Source organism: Cervus elaphus, chromosome 17 (genome assembly GCF_910594005.1).
Source record: "Cervus elaphus chromosome 17, mCerEla1.1, whole genome shotgun sequence".
Taxonomy (NCBI): Eukaryota; Metazoa; Chordata; class Mammalia; order Artiodactyla; family Cervidae; genus Cervus; species Cervus elaphus.
In genome coordinates, this window is record NC_057831.1 from 21,422,702 (window position 1) to 21,435,503 (window position 12,802).

The 12,802-nt window shown below is 38.9% G+C and overlaps 1 protein-coding gene across 2 annotated transcripts in view; it reads left to right on the top strand.

The window, feature by feature from the left end:
- PPA2 (inorganic pyrophosphatase 2) overlaps positions 1-12,802 on the top strand; it is a 91,092-nt gene that overhangs the window by 26,550 nt on the left and 51,740 nt on the right. For both annotated transcript variants that reach the window (XM_043870961.1, XM_043870962.1), the window contains 2 exons: positions 49-168; positions 8,527-8,613. In XM_043870961.1, the coding sequence (XP_043726896.1) occupies positions 49-168; positions 8,527-8,613 (207 nt within the window). The remainder of the gene's footprint in view (positions 1-48; positions 169-8,526; positions 8,614-12,802) is intronic.

A 12,802-nucleotide genomic window follows, 5' to 3' on the forward strand; every position in this document is an offset into this window, starting at 1 on the left:
TAACCATTTCTTATGTCCCACACCCCTTTGCTCCCACAATCTGCTTAGATTGCCACGAAGGAACCATTGAATCCCATTAAACAAGATGTGAAGGATGGCAAGCTTCGCTATGTGGCAAATATCTTTCCTCACAAGGGTTATATATGGAATTACGGTGCCCTCCCTCAGGTAACATTTTTGTTATAATGGTAAAACTTCTCTGTCTTCTGAAAAAATTGCCTTGTAAATCCTGTGAACTACTTGAATTTAAATTGAGGACATGTCAGTGTGAGAGATTTGTAAATTTAAAAATTTTTTAATGTGGAATTTTATTGTATCAATAAATTTTTTTCAAACTGTATATATGTCTGTACTCAAATTCTCAGAGTTAGGTATTTAGAATACTCATATTTGGCATTTTGAACACATTTCTTTTTCTGGGTCTGGCTATTAAGACTCAGTGGAAAATATTTTATTTCCTTTATCTGCAGTCATTTTTTTGGATATGACAAGTTATACTTTTATATACATTCATACATGACAGCATGAATTTTATTTTTTAAACTTTAACAGATGAACCTATTAAATTGACACCTCTTTCAGAACTCCTTGTGAATTGAATAAGGCAACTTAATTATATACTATTAAGAATTTATGATTTTTCAGTAGGAAGCAATGAAAACAATGGTTAAGTGATGGTAAAGCAGCATTCCTATTAGAGAGTAACACTTACTATTTGCTTTTATTCCTTTTTTCTTCTTTTTTTTTCTTCCCATGTTTCCTCATTCCTAGGAAGTGGTAACTGCTTCCAGATAATTTAGTGAGTAAAACTCAGAATATGCAGAATCAGAAATCTAGGTTTGGATACATAGAGAAGCATCTGCCTTTATGTTTATAAAAACCTTTAGAGCATCTGTCTATGTGGTTATTTTTATATTTTAATTTTGTTTACTAATTTTAATATTTTGTGTGAAATTCCAAGATGCTTTTTGGGAAATATCTGAGAGAAAGGGGTTCTTGTTTTATCTAACTCAAAACAAAAAAAAAAACCCAGCTGCCCATGTAGAATAAACAGTTGCAGGAAAAGAAAAAAGAAAATTGTTTTCTTAAGAGTCAGACTGCCTTTGATGACAGTTAGACCACCCACATGGATACATTCTTGGTTAAAACAGGCGCTTCTAAAATGGTGTGCTAAGAATGAGGATGTTTGTTGAAACAGACCACAGGATTCTGACTTCCCAGGTGCCTAAATAGACATTCTGTTTGACCTGGCAGTGAAAGGGTGCGAACATTTTTGTTAAGCTTAGGGAATACTGTCTGCAGAAGATGGAAAGATGAGGGGAGGGCCTCACAAGCCACTGAATTAAAGGAAGACATAAACAGACCTTTGAAAAGTAGAGTAGTTGTTGTTCTTACTATTATATGGTCTTTTTTTTTTTTTTTTAAAGCATTTACAGTCTCCTGGAGGTGGGATGATCAACAACTAAATTAGTGGCTACAGTGGAGCATAATAGATTCTGATTAACTCATCTTTTGTAGTTCATCTATTTGAAGTCCTGACACATTTTTGTATTCCTCTGGATGTGTTTGAATGTTCAAGGTGCTCTTACATGCTATTATATTAGTCTGTAAGGTGCAATAGTTCTTCAGCTAGAGCAGAATTAGACTCTTAATGTTGGTTCTTAATGTCCCCTGCATTCACCACTGCCTACTGAAATTTCATACTGCACCTAATATCCAAAAGTACCATTTTTGTCTGTATGAGGACCTTCTAATGGTTTCCTATTGCTGAAAGGATAGAATGAGACATTGCTAACATAGCTCCTCAACCCGTCACGGGCTGGCCTTACTCTGCAGCCTCTGTCCTCCTCGCTGCCTCCCACCACAGCGGCACCTTCAGTTCTCCAGCTGCCCTTGTAATTTTCACACCAGCCCTTGCTTCACAGAGCTGTTCATGTCTTCAGGACCCGGGTTTTGAGTACTTGATGTTTGCCAGACCATGTTCTAAGTACTGCAGGTAAAGCAGTGATAAAAGTGACAAGAATTCTTGTGGAACTTTTATTCTAAGAGAAAGAGAGACGAAAAAAAGTAGAAACGTATAGAATGTCAGATGGTGGTAAGTGTGTTGGAGAATAATCATACAGGAAATGGGTCTAAGGTGTGGTGGAATTGTTGCAGTTGGGAGGAAGGCCTCAGATAGGAGCTGTTTTCTAAGAGGAGACCAGAAGAAAGTGAGAGGGTGGCCTCTTAGGAAGTGAGTGCCATCCCAGGCCATTTAGAGGAACTCAAGAAACATGAGGTATGAGAGTCTAGAGGTGGAAGGAGGGCTCGTGTGTCTGAGTAGCAGAAAGGAGGCCATTGTGGATAGGATGGAAGTGAGGAAGAGGAAATAGGCTTGTATTCTCTCTGCCATTTTTAACCAGAGATCTTTACTCTCTTTTTAACCCCAAACTGATGATGTTGGTGTTGGTGGTGGTGGTGGTGGTGTGTGTGAGTGTGTGTGAGTTCTCAGCAGAAAAATGTACCATAGATTGCACAGAAGTTAAACACCAAGCAAAAACAACTGCATTGATTCATGTTTATATAAAGTTGAAATTAGGCCAGTTGTTTATGGACAAGGTAATGTACCCAACTGTCTGAGTGGTAAAGAACCCACCTGCCAATGCAGAAGATGCGGGTTTGATCGCTGGGTGGCAAAGAGCCCCTGGAGAAGGAAATGGGAACCCACTGTAGTATTCTTTCTGAAATTTCATGGAAATTTCATGGACAGAGGAGCCTGGCAGGCTGTCACAGAAGAGTCACACACAACTTAGTGACTAAATAACAACAAACGTACCCAATATTTTTTTTTTTTTTCTGCCTTGTCAACGTTAAGACAGAGTAAGCCTGTTAAATTGAAAGCCAGCCCTGGCCCATTTATGTTTTTGATCTCATGTCCAGCTTCTCCTTCTGCTCCTCCTCCTGCTCCCTCACCCCAACACTGGCCTTCTCATGATTCCTGTGAGGCTCTAGGCATACTCCTGCCCCAAGCTTTCACACTCACTGTGTCCCCTGCTTGGGACATGTTTTCCCAGTGTACACACACCCTCCTTCCTTCAGTGTTTGCTTATCAGTTGCCTCCTTCATGATGTCTGCCTCTAACATCCTCTATTGTTTTAACCCCGTGTACTCCCATCGTTCTTCCATACTTTATTTTTTTTTCCTTTTCCATTACACCTGTCAACTTCTGACATGCCATATAATCTGTGGTGGTTTAGTCGCTAAGTCGTGTCCGACTCTTGAGACCTCATGGGCTGTATGTAACCTGCCAGGCTCCTCATGTCCGTGGGGTTCTCCAGGTAAGAATACTGGAGTGGGTTGCCATTTCCTTCTCCAGTATGTAATTTAGTTGCTAAGTTTATTGTAAATGTGTTCTAGGTAGAATGTAGTCTCATGACGGCAGGGATTCTGTTTGTTTTGTTTGTCGTTGTCTTTCAGCTGCCGCATTTAGTGTCTGGTGCTGAGTTAGGTGATCAGTAAATACTTGGGGGATAAATGAACCCACGAATGCATGGTGTGTGTTGCATATGGTTCATAGGCATGTGTGGGTAATTGGATTTTGCTCTTCTCTTGTGATTCGTCTTGTAACAGCGGGAACTTTGTTCAGAGCAATTACCAAGCCAACCATGCTTGGAAGAACATTGCAGCAGCAGAAGACTGTTTACGTAGAAGCCTCTCCATTTAGTCATCCGTGTGCCCTCGTTATTTCAGACCTTCACCTGCCTAGACTGTGTAACCCTACTAATAACTTCTCCTGCGCTGGCAATGATGACTTCCTCAAAGTTTGAGTTTGGACTGGGCAAAAATCATCTTTGTTTGTCTTCCCTTAATTGTTCATATTTCCCACATATTATTCAAGTGTTGTAACTTTCTGTGTAAATATTTAGAAGACTCATCTGAATAATGTTAAAGGACAAGAATCACTAACTTCAAAATTTCTTCAGTCTTACTGGTATATCATTGTGTTATTATTTTGGACTTCATTATAATTTGGTTCATTGATCCCAAGTTTCATTTTGTACTACTTCTTAGCTTTATAACCTGGAACCAGTGACTAAATCTAACCAGGCCTATTTGTTCCTCTGTGTCATCCTGCCATCCTACCCCACAAGGTTATTGTGGAATTCGAATGAGATGACCAAAAACAAGGTTCACCCCTCAATGAGTGTCGGGTGGTATTATCTCAGTGATGAAACTATTGCCACTGATATTAGGTGCTGCTAGTGAAATAGCTTCTGCTCCACACTGAAGCTGGTGAAGTACAGGTAGAGGCTGAGCAGATCTTACTTGACTTGGAGATAGGAGTTCTAATTGATCAGGACATAGTACTCAAGAAGTCTGCACACTCAGTTCTGTACCATTCAGTCATATTTTGGAGAGACTGAAGGGCCAGAGCATGGTGATTACTGATGTATTGGTTAATATTTGTAAGATTGTAAGGTAATGATCTCAGATACCTGCATGAGGATGAGTAGATTTGTTTTAGGCTAGATCAGTAGTCTGTGTATATTGAGTTTTTTTTAATAGCTTTATAGCTATGCTTTGTATTAATTTAACATTATTTGTATTCCTCTTGAGAGATTTTTAAACTTTTTTTTAAAGCTTTTCATGTATCCTCTGCTAAAATTTTTCTGTATACATAATATGTATACATACGTACTACTAGGTATATCCCTATGAGTCAGATTGCTAAGTTCTGAGTTACATACCCTTTTATTTTACTAGGTATTCCCAAATTGTTTATAAAAGAAGTTGTAACAATACACACTCCTACCAGTAGTAGCGTTTCAGGCTTCTTACATAATTATGAGTATTTAATGTTATCAGATTTTTTAAGTTTTTGAAATAGCAACTCATTTTGGTTTTAATTTGTGTTTCTGTGATCAGGTTGGTTATCTTTTCATGTACTTATAAATCATGTTTCCTCTTAGAATTATCTGTTCCTGACTTTGACCCATTTTGTATTGTGTTGCTTTTTCTTACTTAGTTGTAGAAGTTATTTTAAAGTCTGGATGCTAGCCTTTGTCAGTTTTGTGAAACAAATATTAAGATTAGGAATTTCGTCTTCTGGATATTTTTTTGCTAGCTTGACTGCTTTCCTAGTTGTTTCCTTGCTTAGTTTTAAGCCTAGACATTTAAAACTCCACTAGAGGGTGTAATTCAAGTTTTAACTTTGTCAAGATTTCTTCTGGTGATTGCTTGAAATTATACTGTATTTTCAAGTTAAGTTAGAAATCATTTAGTATGACTCTCTTTTTTGTAGTAAAAAACCAAGCCCTGAAGATCTAGAGCACTAAATGCAGAACTAGAAATAGAAAGAACCAGTATGGTATTTTTTCTGGTGAGGGAAATCATGAAAAACTGGTCCTAAAATTGACAATGTTGTTATAGGTTAAGAATTTTTGCCTGTATGTATTTATTTCCTCAATAGAAAGAACTAAATTGATGGTTAAAAAATGCAATTGGAGTTTCTGAAGAGAATGAAGACAGTTTTTGTGTCAATACGAAGAAGAACTTTTGTAGAAAAATTAACTCTGACCACAGTAGGCTAAGTTATTTCATTAATTTGTGAGCTTCCTGGTTACTGGTAGTATTTATGCAGATTATGAATGACCACTAACAATCATAGAATTCAGAGATAGGATGTATCTAGCAATTGTCTTATTGAAGACCTTTTTGTAGGTGAGAATACTGAGCTCTGAATCTTTTGGCCTAGGTAGTTTGTGGCTAAAATAGGACTAGAATCTAGGTACTGTCTTTCAGGCTAGAGTGACTTCTAGCTTGTCACAGTTGCTCCCTTCTGAGAATGAGAATGAGGTTAAGGAAGGTTCAGGAAAGGGTTCCTGCCTTAGAAAGGAGGAACCTGGGAAATGGGTGAGGTAGGGAGACCGGAGGAGTTGTGAGGTACATGGAGGAATCTCAACTGTAAGGGAAATTCTGGTGAGAGCTCATAAAGAAAGAAGGAGAGCTAGAGAGAAAGCTTCCATCTTCTTAGAGAATATGTAATTAATCATGAACTCTGAGTTGGTAGAAATAAGGAATCAAAGGCCATTCTGATGAGATGTCAGATGGAAATGAGTAACATGTTACTGAAAAGGCAGCCTTTGCTAAAAAATGAAAAGAACTTGGCTGAATTGTGTTCATAGTCTAGTGTTTTGTGGAAGGTAGAACTTGCAAGCAATGACACTAAATATTTAGCTGAGTAAATTTCTAAGTGTGAAAAGAGTGGCTTGGAACCTCCTAACTGCTTAGAACAAAAGGCAAGAAGAGAGAGGTGAATGAAAGAAGAAATTGTTAAACAATTCTAGAACTAGAACTTCAAGGTTTGGAAAATTCTCAGCCTATTCATTTTACAACAACAACAAAAAAAGAGAGAGAAATAAATTTATATTGCCACTCAGTCTATGGTATTTTGTTACAGAATCCCAAGCAAACTGAGGTATTTTGGTTGCTAGTAGCACCTGGGGTGGGGAGGGGTTGCTTCCCAGGTGGCTCAGAGGTAAAAAAAAAAAAAAAATCTGCCTGCCAATGCAGGAGACACAGGAGGTGCAGGTTAGATCCTTGGGTTAGGAAGACCCCTGAAGGAGGAAATGGCAACCCACTCCAGTATTCTTGCCTAGGAAATCCTGTGGACAGAGGAGCCTGGTGGACTACAGTCCACGGGGTTGCAAAGAGTTGGGCACAACTTAGCTATTGAGTGTGAGTGCAGGAACACCTGGAGAGTTGCGACCTGCAGCATGGGGTGTTAGCCTCTTGTCCCTCTGGATTCAGCTCAGGGTTTTAAAAAAAAAAAAAAAAAAGAAAGGAGGAACCTCCCAGATGTTTTCTGATCCTGCCTCTGGGTTTTCTAATTCCACTTTCACTTTACTCCTTCATGGTTTCTCCAGCACATTAAGATTAATTTTGTGCATTTATGACAGATGCTACACCACTTATTAACATGGTGTTCTTCAGGGTGTTGAGTCTGTCTTGTTAATTTCTATTCCTAACTCCTGGCCCAGAGTAGCTTATCAATAAATATTAACTCAATGAATGGATGCCTGGTAATAGAAAATAAGAAGCAGTAAGGGCAACAGTAGGAAAATACACTTAAAGAGATTCTGAGAGTAAGAGAAAGAATTTAAAGGAAGAGAGTTATGAATAAAGTTATATCTGAAAGTAATTGCAATTCAGTTACCATACTAAAATTTAGGCTTTGTAACATAATGATTAATAGCAAGTGTTCTTATCCTGTTGGCACCATTTAGAATGAGTGTGGACAAGTTTAAACTGTGCTTCAGTTCACTTATCTGTACAATGGGGTTAATAGATTGCACATTCTTCCTGGTATACATGTATGTATATGTGTGTATGTATCACTTAGGTTAGCTCTCACCTATAACCAATATGTAAGGTTGACAATTGTGTTTACTATTTTTATATTAATTATGGTAGTATTTGAGGGTAATGAAATGTAGTTAGACTTAGTGTGAATGTAATTAGACTTAATGTAGTTAGATTTACTGTGGGGTTGTTTTTTTTTTGGTATGGTGAGTTAGCTTATTTCTGAATATGCTATAATTAGAATCAGAAAATGTTAGAGTTTATCTATTGGGTTTAGCTCTAAGTAGCATTCCTTTTTAATTATCTATGTAAAATTAGAGGAGCCAAGCTTAGATAATTCTAGATAAGATTCTTGAGATGATGTTCTCTGCATATCTTATAAATCTGAGAGGATTAATTTCAGGGAATTTGTACAGTTCTATTCAGAATCAGCTAATCTTGAGGGTTTTGAGGAAGGATGGTGCATAAGGGATCTTTAAACTTGATAATAAATTTCTGTTATGCTGTTCATTTATAAAAATGGCCATGTATATAGTTTGTAGGCAACAAGTTATAATCTCTAAAGTAAACTAAAGAGTTGACATCTTTTCATGCTTTTGTCAAATTCTTAAGATTTGATGAAAAGGTGGAGGATCTTTTAAATGGAATGAAATGAGACAAAAATGAATTTTTCTTTTCTTTGGTAGATGCTATCTTGTTCTTTGGTTTATGAGTGAAAACTGGGTTTGTTCTATTAAAAGTCATTTAAAGTACAGGAAGTTTATTTTCAAACCTGGAAAGCAAGACCCAGTGCTGTTACCATGTCAAAGAAAGCAAAAATGGAAGCAGCAATTCAGACATTTTGTAGAAACAAGGGCACAGACAACAGGAACTTCTGAACTGAAGTTCCAAATAAAAGTGAGCATGAATTTAGACGATGACTAAACTTGGAAGAAGAGTGTGTTTGGAAATACCACCCACTTTCAGATGTGATTATACAGACAAATGAGAGACAGATGGGAGGAAATAGCATAAATCTGTTTTAATTTTTATGATGCTTAAGAATGTACTGCCATGTTGGCATTGAACCTATTTAATTTTTGAGAATTTTTCCCTTGGATTATGACTATCTGTAAAACTTCATGATGATGTGGAAGGATTATAGAGAGTATTAACCTATATTCCACCCCTACTTCTGTTTTTTAGACTTGGGAAGATCCCCATCAAAAAGATAAGAGCACAGACTGCTGTGGAGATAATGATCCTATTGATGTTTGTGAAATAGGCTCAAAGGTTTGTTTCATAGACTGTTGTTCTAACGTATGTTCTACTTTAGTCATGCCGTAAAATTTCAGTTCTTTTCAGAAGGCACCAGTTCTTCAACTCTTCAAAGTTCTTGCCTGTTTATCCCTCTCATACCAGTCCCTTTTTGTATCTTTACTTCCTTCTCTTAAACCGTGGGTTGGTAAACCCGAGCCCATGGCTAGTCAAATCCAGCTTGCCACCAGTTTTTATAAAGAACACAGCTCTGGTCGTTCATTTACATATTGTCTGAGCCGCTTTCGCACCGACACTGCAGTTGAGGAGGTTGGAAGAGATGCTACAGTCCGCAAAGTCTCAAGTATTTGCTCTCTGTCCTCGTACGGAATAAGTTTGCCGAGTCCTGCTTCATCGTCCTTGCCCATTATCCAGGCAGGATGTTCAACACTGATGAGAACTAGCTGGTACTTTTTTGTGTGTCTGCTTCCAGGTTACTGCGGACAAACAAAACTTACGCTTTCACAGGTTACTACGACCCATAGAATTCTGTGTGTCTTCACTCACATTCTTTCTCCTATTTTCTGCCGCATTTATTGCCAGTATTTATTGTTCTCTATTAAGCTCCTTGTACTTCGTTCTCCAGACTTTTGAACTCTGTGGGAGAAGGTGAGGGTGGGATGTTTCGAGAGAGCAGCATGTATATTATCTATGGTGAAACAGATCACCAGCCCAGGTGGGATGCATGAGACAAGTGCTCGGGCCTGGTGCACTGGGAAGACCCAGAGGGATCGGGTGGAGAGGGAGGTGGGAGGGGGGATCGGGATGGGGAAGACATGTAACTCCATGGCTGATTCATGTCAATGTATGACAAAACCCACTGAAATGTTGTGAAGTAATTAGCCTCCAACTAATAAAAAAAAAAAAAAAAAATGGACGAAAAAAAAAAAAATAAACTGCTTGTACTTCGTTCTCACTCTCAGCAGAGCATGTTGTCTTTAATTTTGTAGAGCTCCTAGAAACCTGCAGATAAGGATCCCTTTACTCTCCCCGTAGGCTTTCAAACAGATGTGCCTGCAGATGCTCCTCCTTCCCTTCCTTCTGTTACTGAGACCAGGACTTCCCCTGTGCTCTCAGCCCTGTCCCTTCCTGCCATTTGAATGACACTGTTTTCTTTACTCTTCTTTGTCCTGTATTTACAACTGCCCTTTCTTTATTAGGGGCTTCCCTGATAGCTCAGTTGGTAAAGAATCACCTGCAATGTGGGAGGCCTGGGTTCTATCCCTGGGTTGGGAAGATCCGGTGGAGAGGGGATAGGCTACCCTCTCCAGTATTCTGGCCTAGAGAAGTCCATGGACTGTATAGTCCATGGGGTCGCAAAGAGTCGGACACAACTAAGCGACTTTCACTTTTCTTTATTGACTTTATTCCATATTCCCTTTCATAAGAAGACTTGTAAAAAGAGCAAACACTCATCTCTATCTCCTTCTTCCCACTTAATCTTCAGTCAGTTTAAAATTGTTTTCATCCCCCCATTATTTCAATGAAACTGCTCTTAGAAAGATCACTGGTAGCTTTCTTTTAACCAAATCCAACCAGCCCATTTCATATGTTTTGTATAACTTGAATTTACCTTGGAATTTTATGCCTTTGACCTCTTCTTCCTTCTTCTGTCAGTCTCTTTGCTTGACTTCAGCTGTACCAGGGAGACTTGGATATCCTCTATTCTGGCTCCTCCTTGGTTTCTGTGTAGGCTGCTTTTCTTCTGCCTGCTCCTCAGCATTGCTTAGCTGGAGAGTTATGCCGTTGTTCAGCTCTTCTTCTCGTGTGAGGACTCCCTTTGTGATCCAGTCCCAACTGTTTGTGGTTTTGCTCTCAAATTACTGTCTGCAACTCAGACCCACATTCTTAGCTATCTGCATTTACAGTTGACTGTCTCCCAGGCATCTCACACTTGTGTCCAAAACTGAATTCCTCGTTTCCTCCTCTCCACATTTCTCCTCTCAGTGAAGGACACGTGTCTTCCTTCCCTCCTCGCCTCTGGATTCTTGAGACAGAAACTGAGAAATCTTACAGATCATCCTTTGCTTCTGTTCATCCCATTAGTCTTAAAGTACTGACTCTGTGACCTAAACGGCCTTTAAATCTCTTTTGCATTATCACTGGAGCTAGCTTTGTCTAGTCCTCAATTATATTGCACTTATTACTCTTATCACTGCCCAGTTTCCTTGCTGAGTCTTATTTTCCCTACCATCATTTACATCAGACTGTTTTCCTGCTTTGTTCGTGTTTAGGCCTTGTCCCCTGATTTCTGACTTTCTCTCCCGCCACCCCTCGTTTGCACTCTGCCCTGTAGCTGTACTATGCTTTCAACTCCTGTGACGTGTCTGCCCTCACTCAATCCAGGCCTGCACACAAACTTTTCCCTCTGTGCAGAATGGAACATGCTTCTTCCTTCACTTGGTTTTACTTCCCCCCTCTTTTCACTGAACATCCCCCTGCTCATCCTTGGATCTCAACTGTAGTATCACTTCTTCTCGGGAGTCTCCCTTTACCGTAGACGAACATGCTGGCTCTTTGGTCTGTGCTTCCTTAGGACCAACTGTCTGTACTGTTTGCCTCATTCTCCTCTCAGATGGCAGTGAGCTCTCCGAAGACAAGACCCGCCACTGCAGTGTTCAATTCAGTGTCTGGCACAGAGCGTGTGCTTAATGAAAGACATACCAAGTGTGGTCACTGCTTGAGTTGTATTCTTCTAGCTAAGATCAAATCCGTTATCTCTGGAAATTCATATTAGCACCTTTAGGCTCCCAGAATGTTGTTGTAGTCAATAGTTTTCTCTGATTCTTTGTTACTTGTTTATGTGCTATGATACTTTGTTACTCTCTTCTTCTTTCTTTCTCCTCTTCTTCCTTATTCTCCTTTCTTACTCCTATTCCTCTTTTCCTCCTCTTCATCCGCTTCTTAGGTTTTCTGTGCCTTCTTTCACTTTTTCTTCTGTTTTTCTCTTTTTTTCTTCCTTATACTCTTCTGCCTGCTCTCTCCTTCCCTCTTCTCTTCCTTCCCCCTGTCTCTTTCTCCTTTCTTGCAGGAGAGATCTGCATCCAATTTTGATTTCTAGTTTTATACCCAGATAAGGACAGACAGGGACTAGAGTTCCTTTATGTGTGTGTGACTCTGTAATTCCCCTGTCTCTCCAGCAGAAAAATGGCCAGATTGTTTGCTTTAGTTCAGATTAAGCTATAGTTGAGCATTTTTTTGGACATTTTCTCTGCAGAGGGATAGTAAAGTGTATATAAAATGCATAGACTAGAAGGAAGAATATAACTATTTTAATGAGTACCTCCTCTCTTCTATCTTATAATAAGTGCTCTGTTATATTACTTTGGTCATTTTCCTGTGTCTCATTTTGTGATAAGAAGAGTCACTAAATTAAGCAACATTACATTGATAGAAAAGTTATATAGTAGAAAACTCTTCTTCTTTCGTTGAAAATTTATTTTATTGAGATATAGTTGATTTACAGTATTGTGTTAATTTCCTCTTGGAGCAAAGTGATTCCGTTTTTTGTATATATATATATGTATACACACACACACGCACACACACACATACACATTCTTTTTCACATTCTTTTCCTTTATGGCTTGTCACAGGATAGTGAACATAATTCCCTATGCTATATAGTGGCACCTTGTTGTTTATTCATTGTATAGTATATATAATAATTTGCCTTTGTTGATCCCAGAATTCCCATGCAGGAGACTCGAGTTTGATCCCTGGGTACGGAAGATCCCCTGGAGGAGGGCATGACAGCCTACTCTAGTATTCTCGCCTGGAGAATCCTATGGACAGAGAAGCCTGGTGGGCTGTAGTCAGTGGGGTTGCAAAGAGCTTGACATGACTGAAGTGACTTAGCACGCATACACACATAGGAGAAATTGTATGGTATTTGTCTTTCTCTTTCTGATTTAACTTTACTTAGTATGATCATCTCTATGTCCATCCATGTTATTGCAGATGGCATTATTTCATTCTCTTTATGGCTAAGTAATATTCCATTGTATATATGTACCACATCTTCTTTACACATTCATCCATCAGTGGACATTAGGTTTTCTTTGTCTTGGCTGTTGTGAATAATGCTGCTATGAATATAGGAGTGCATGTATTTATTTTTTTTGAATTATAGTTTTGTCTGGATATATGCCCAGGATTGGGATTG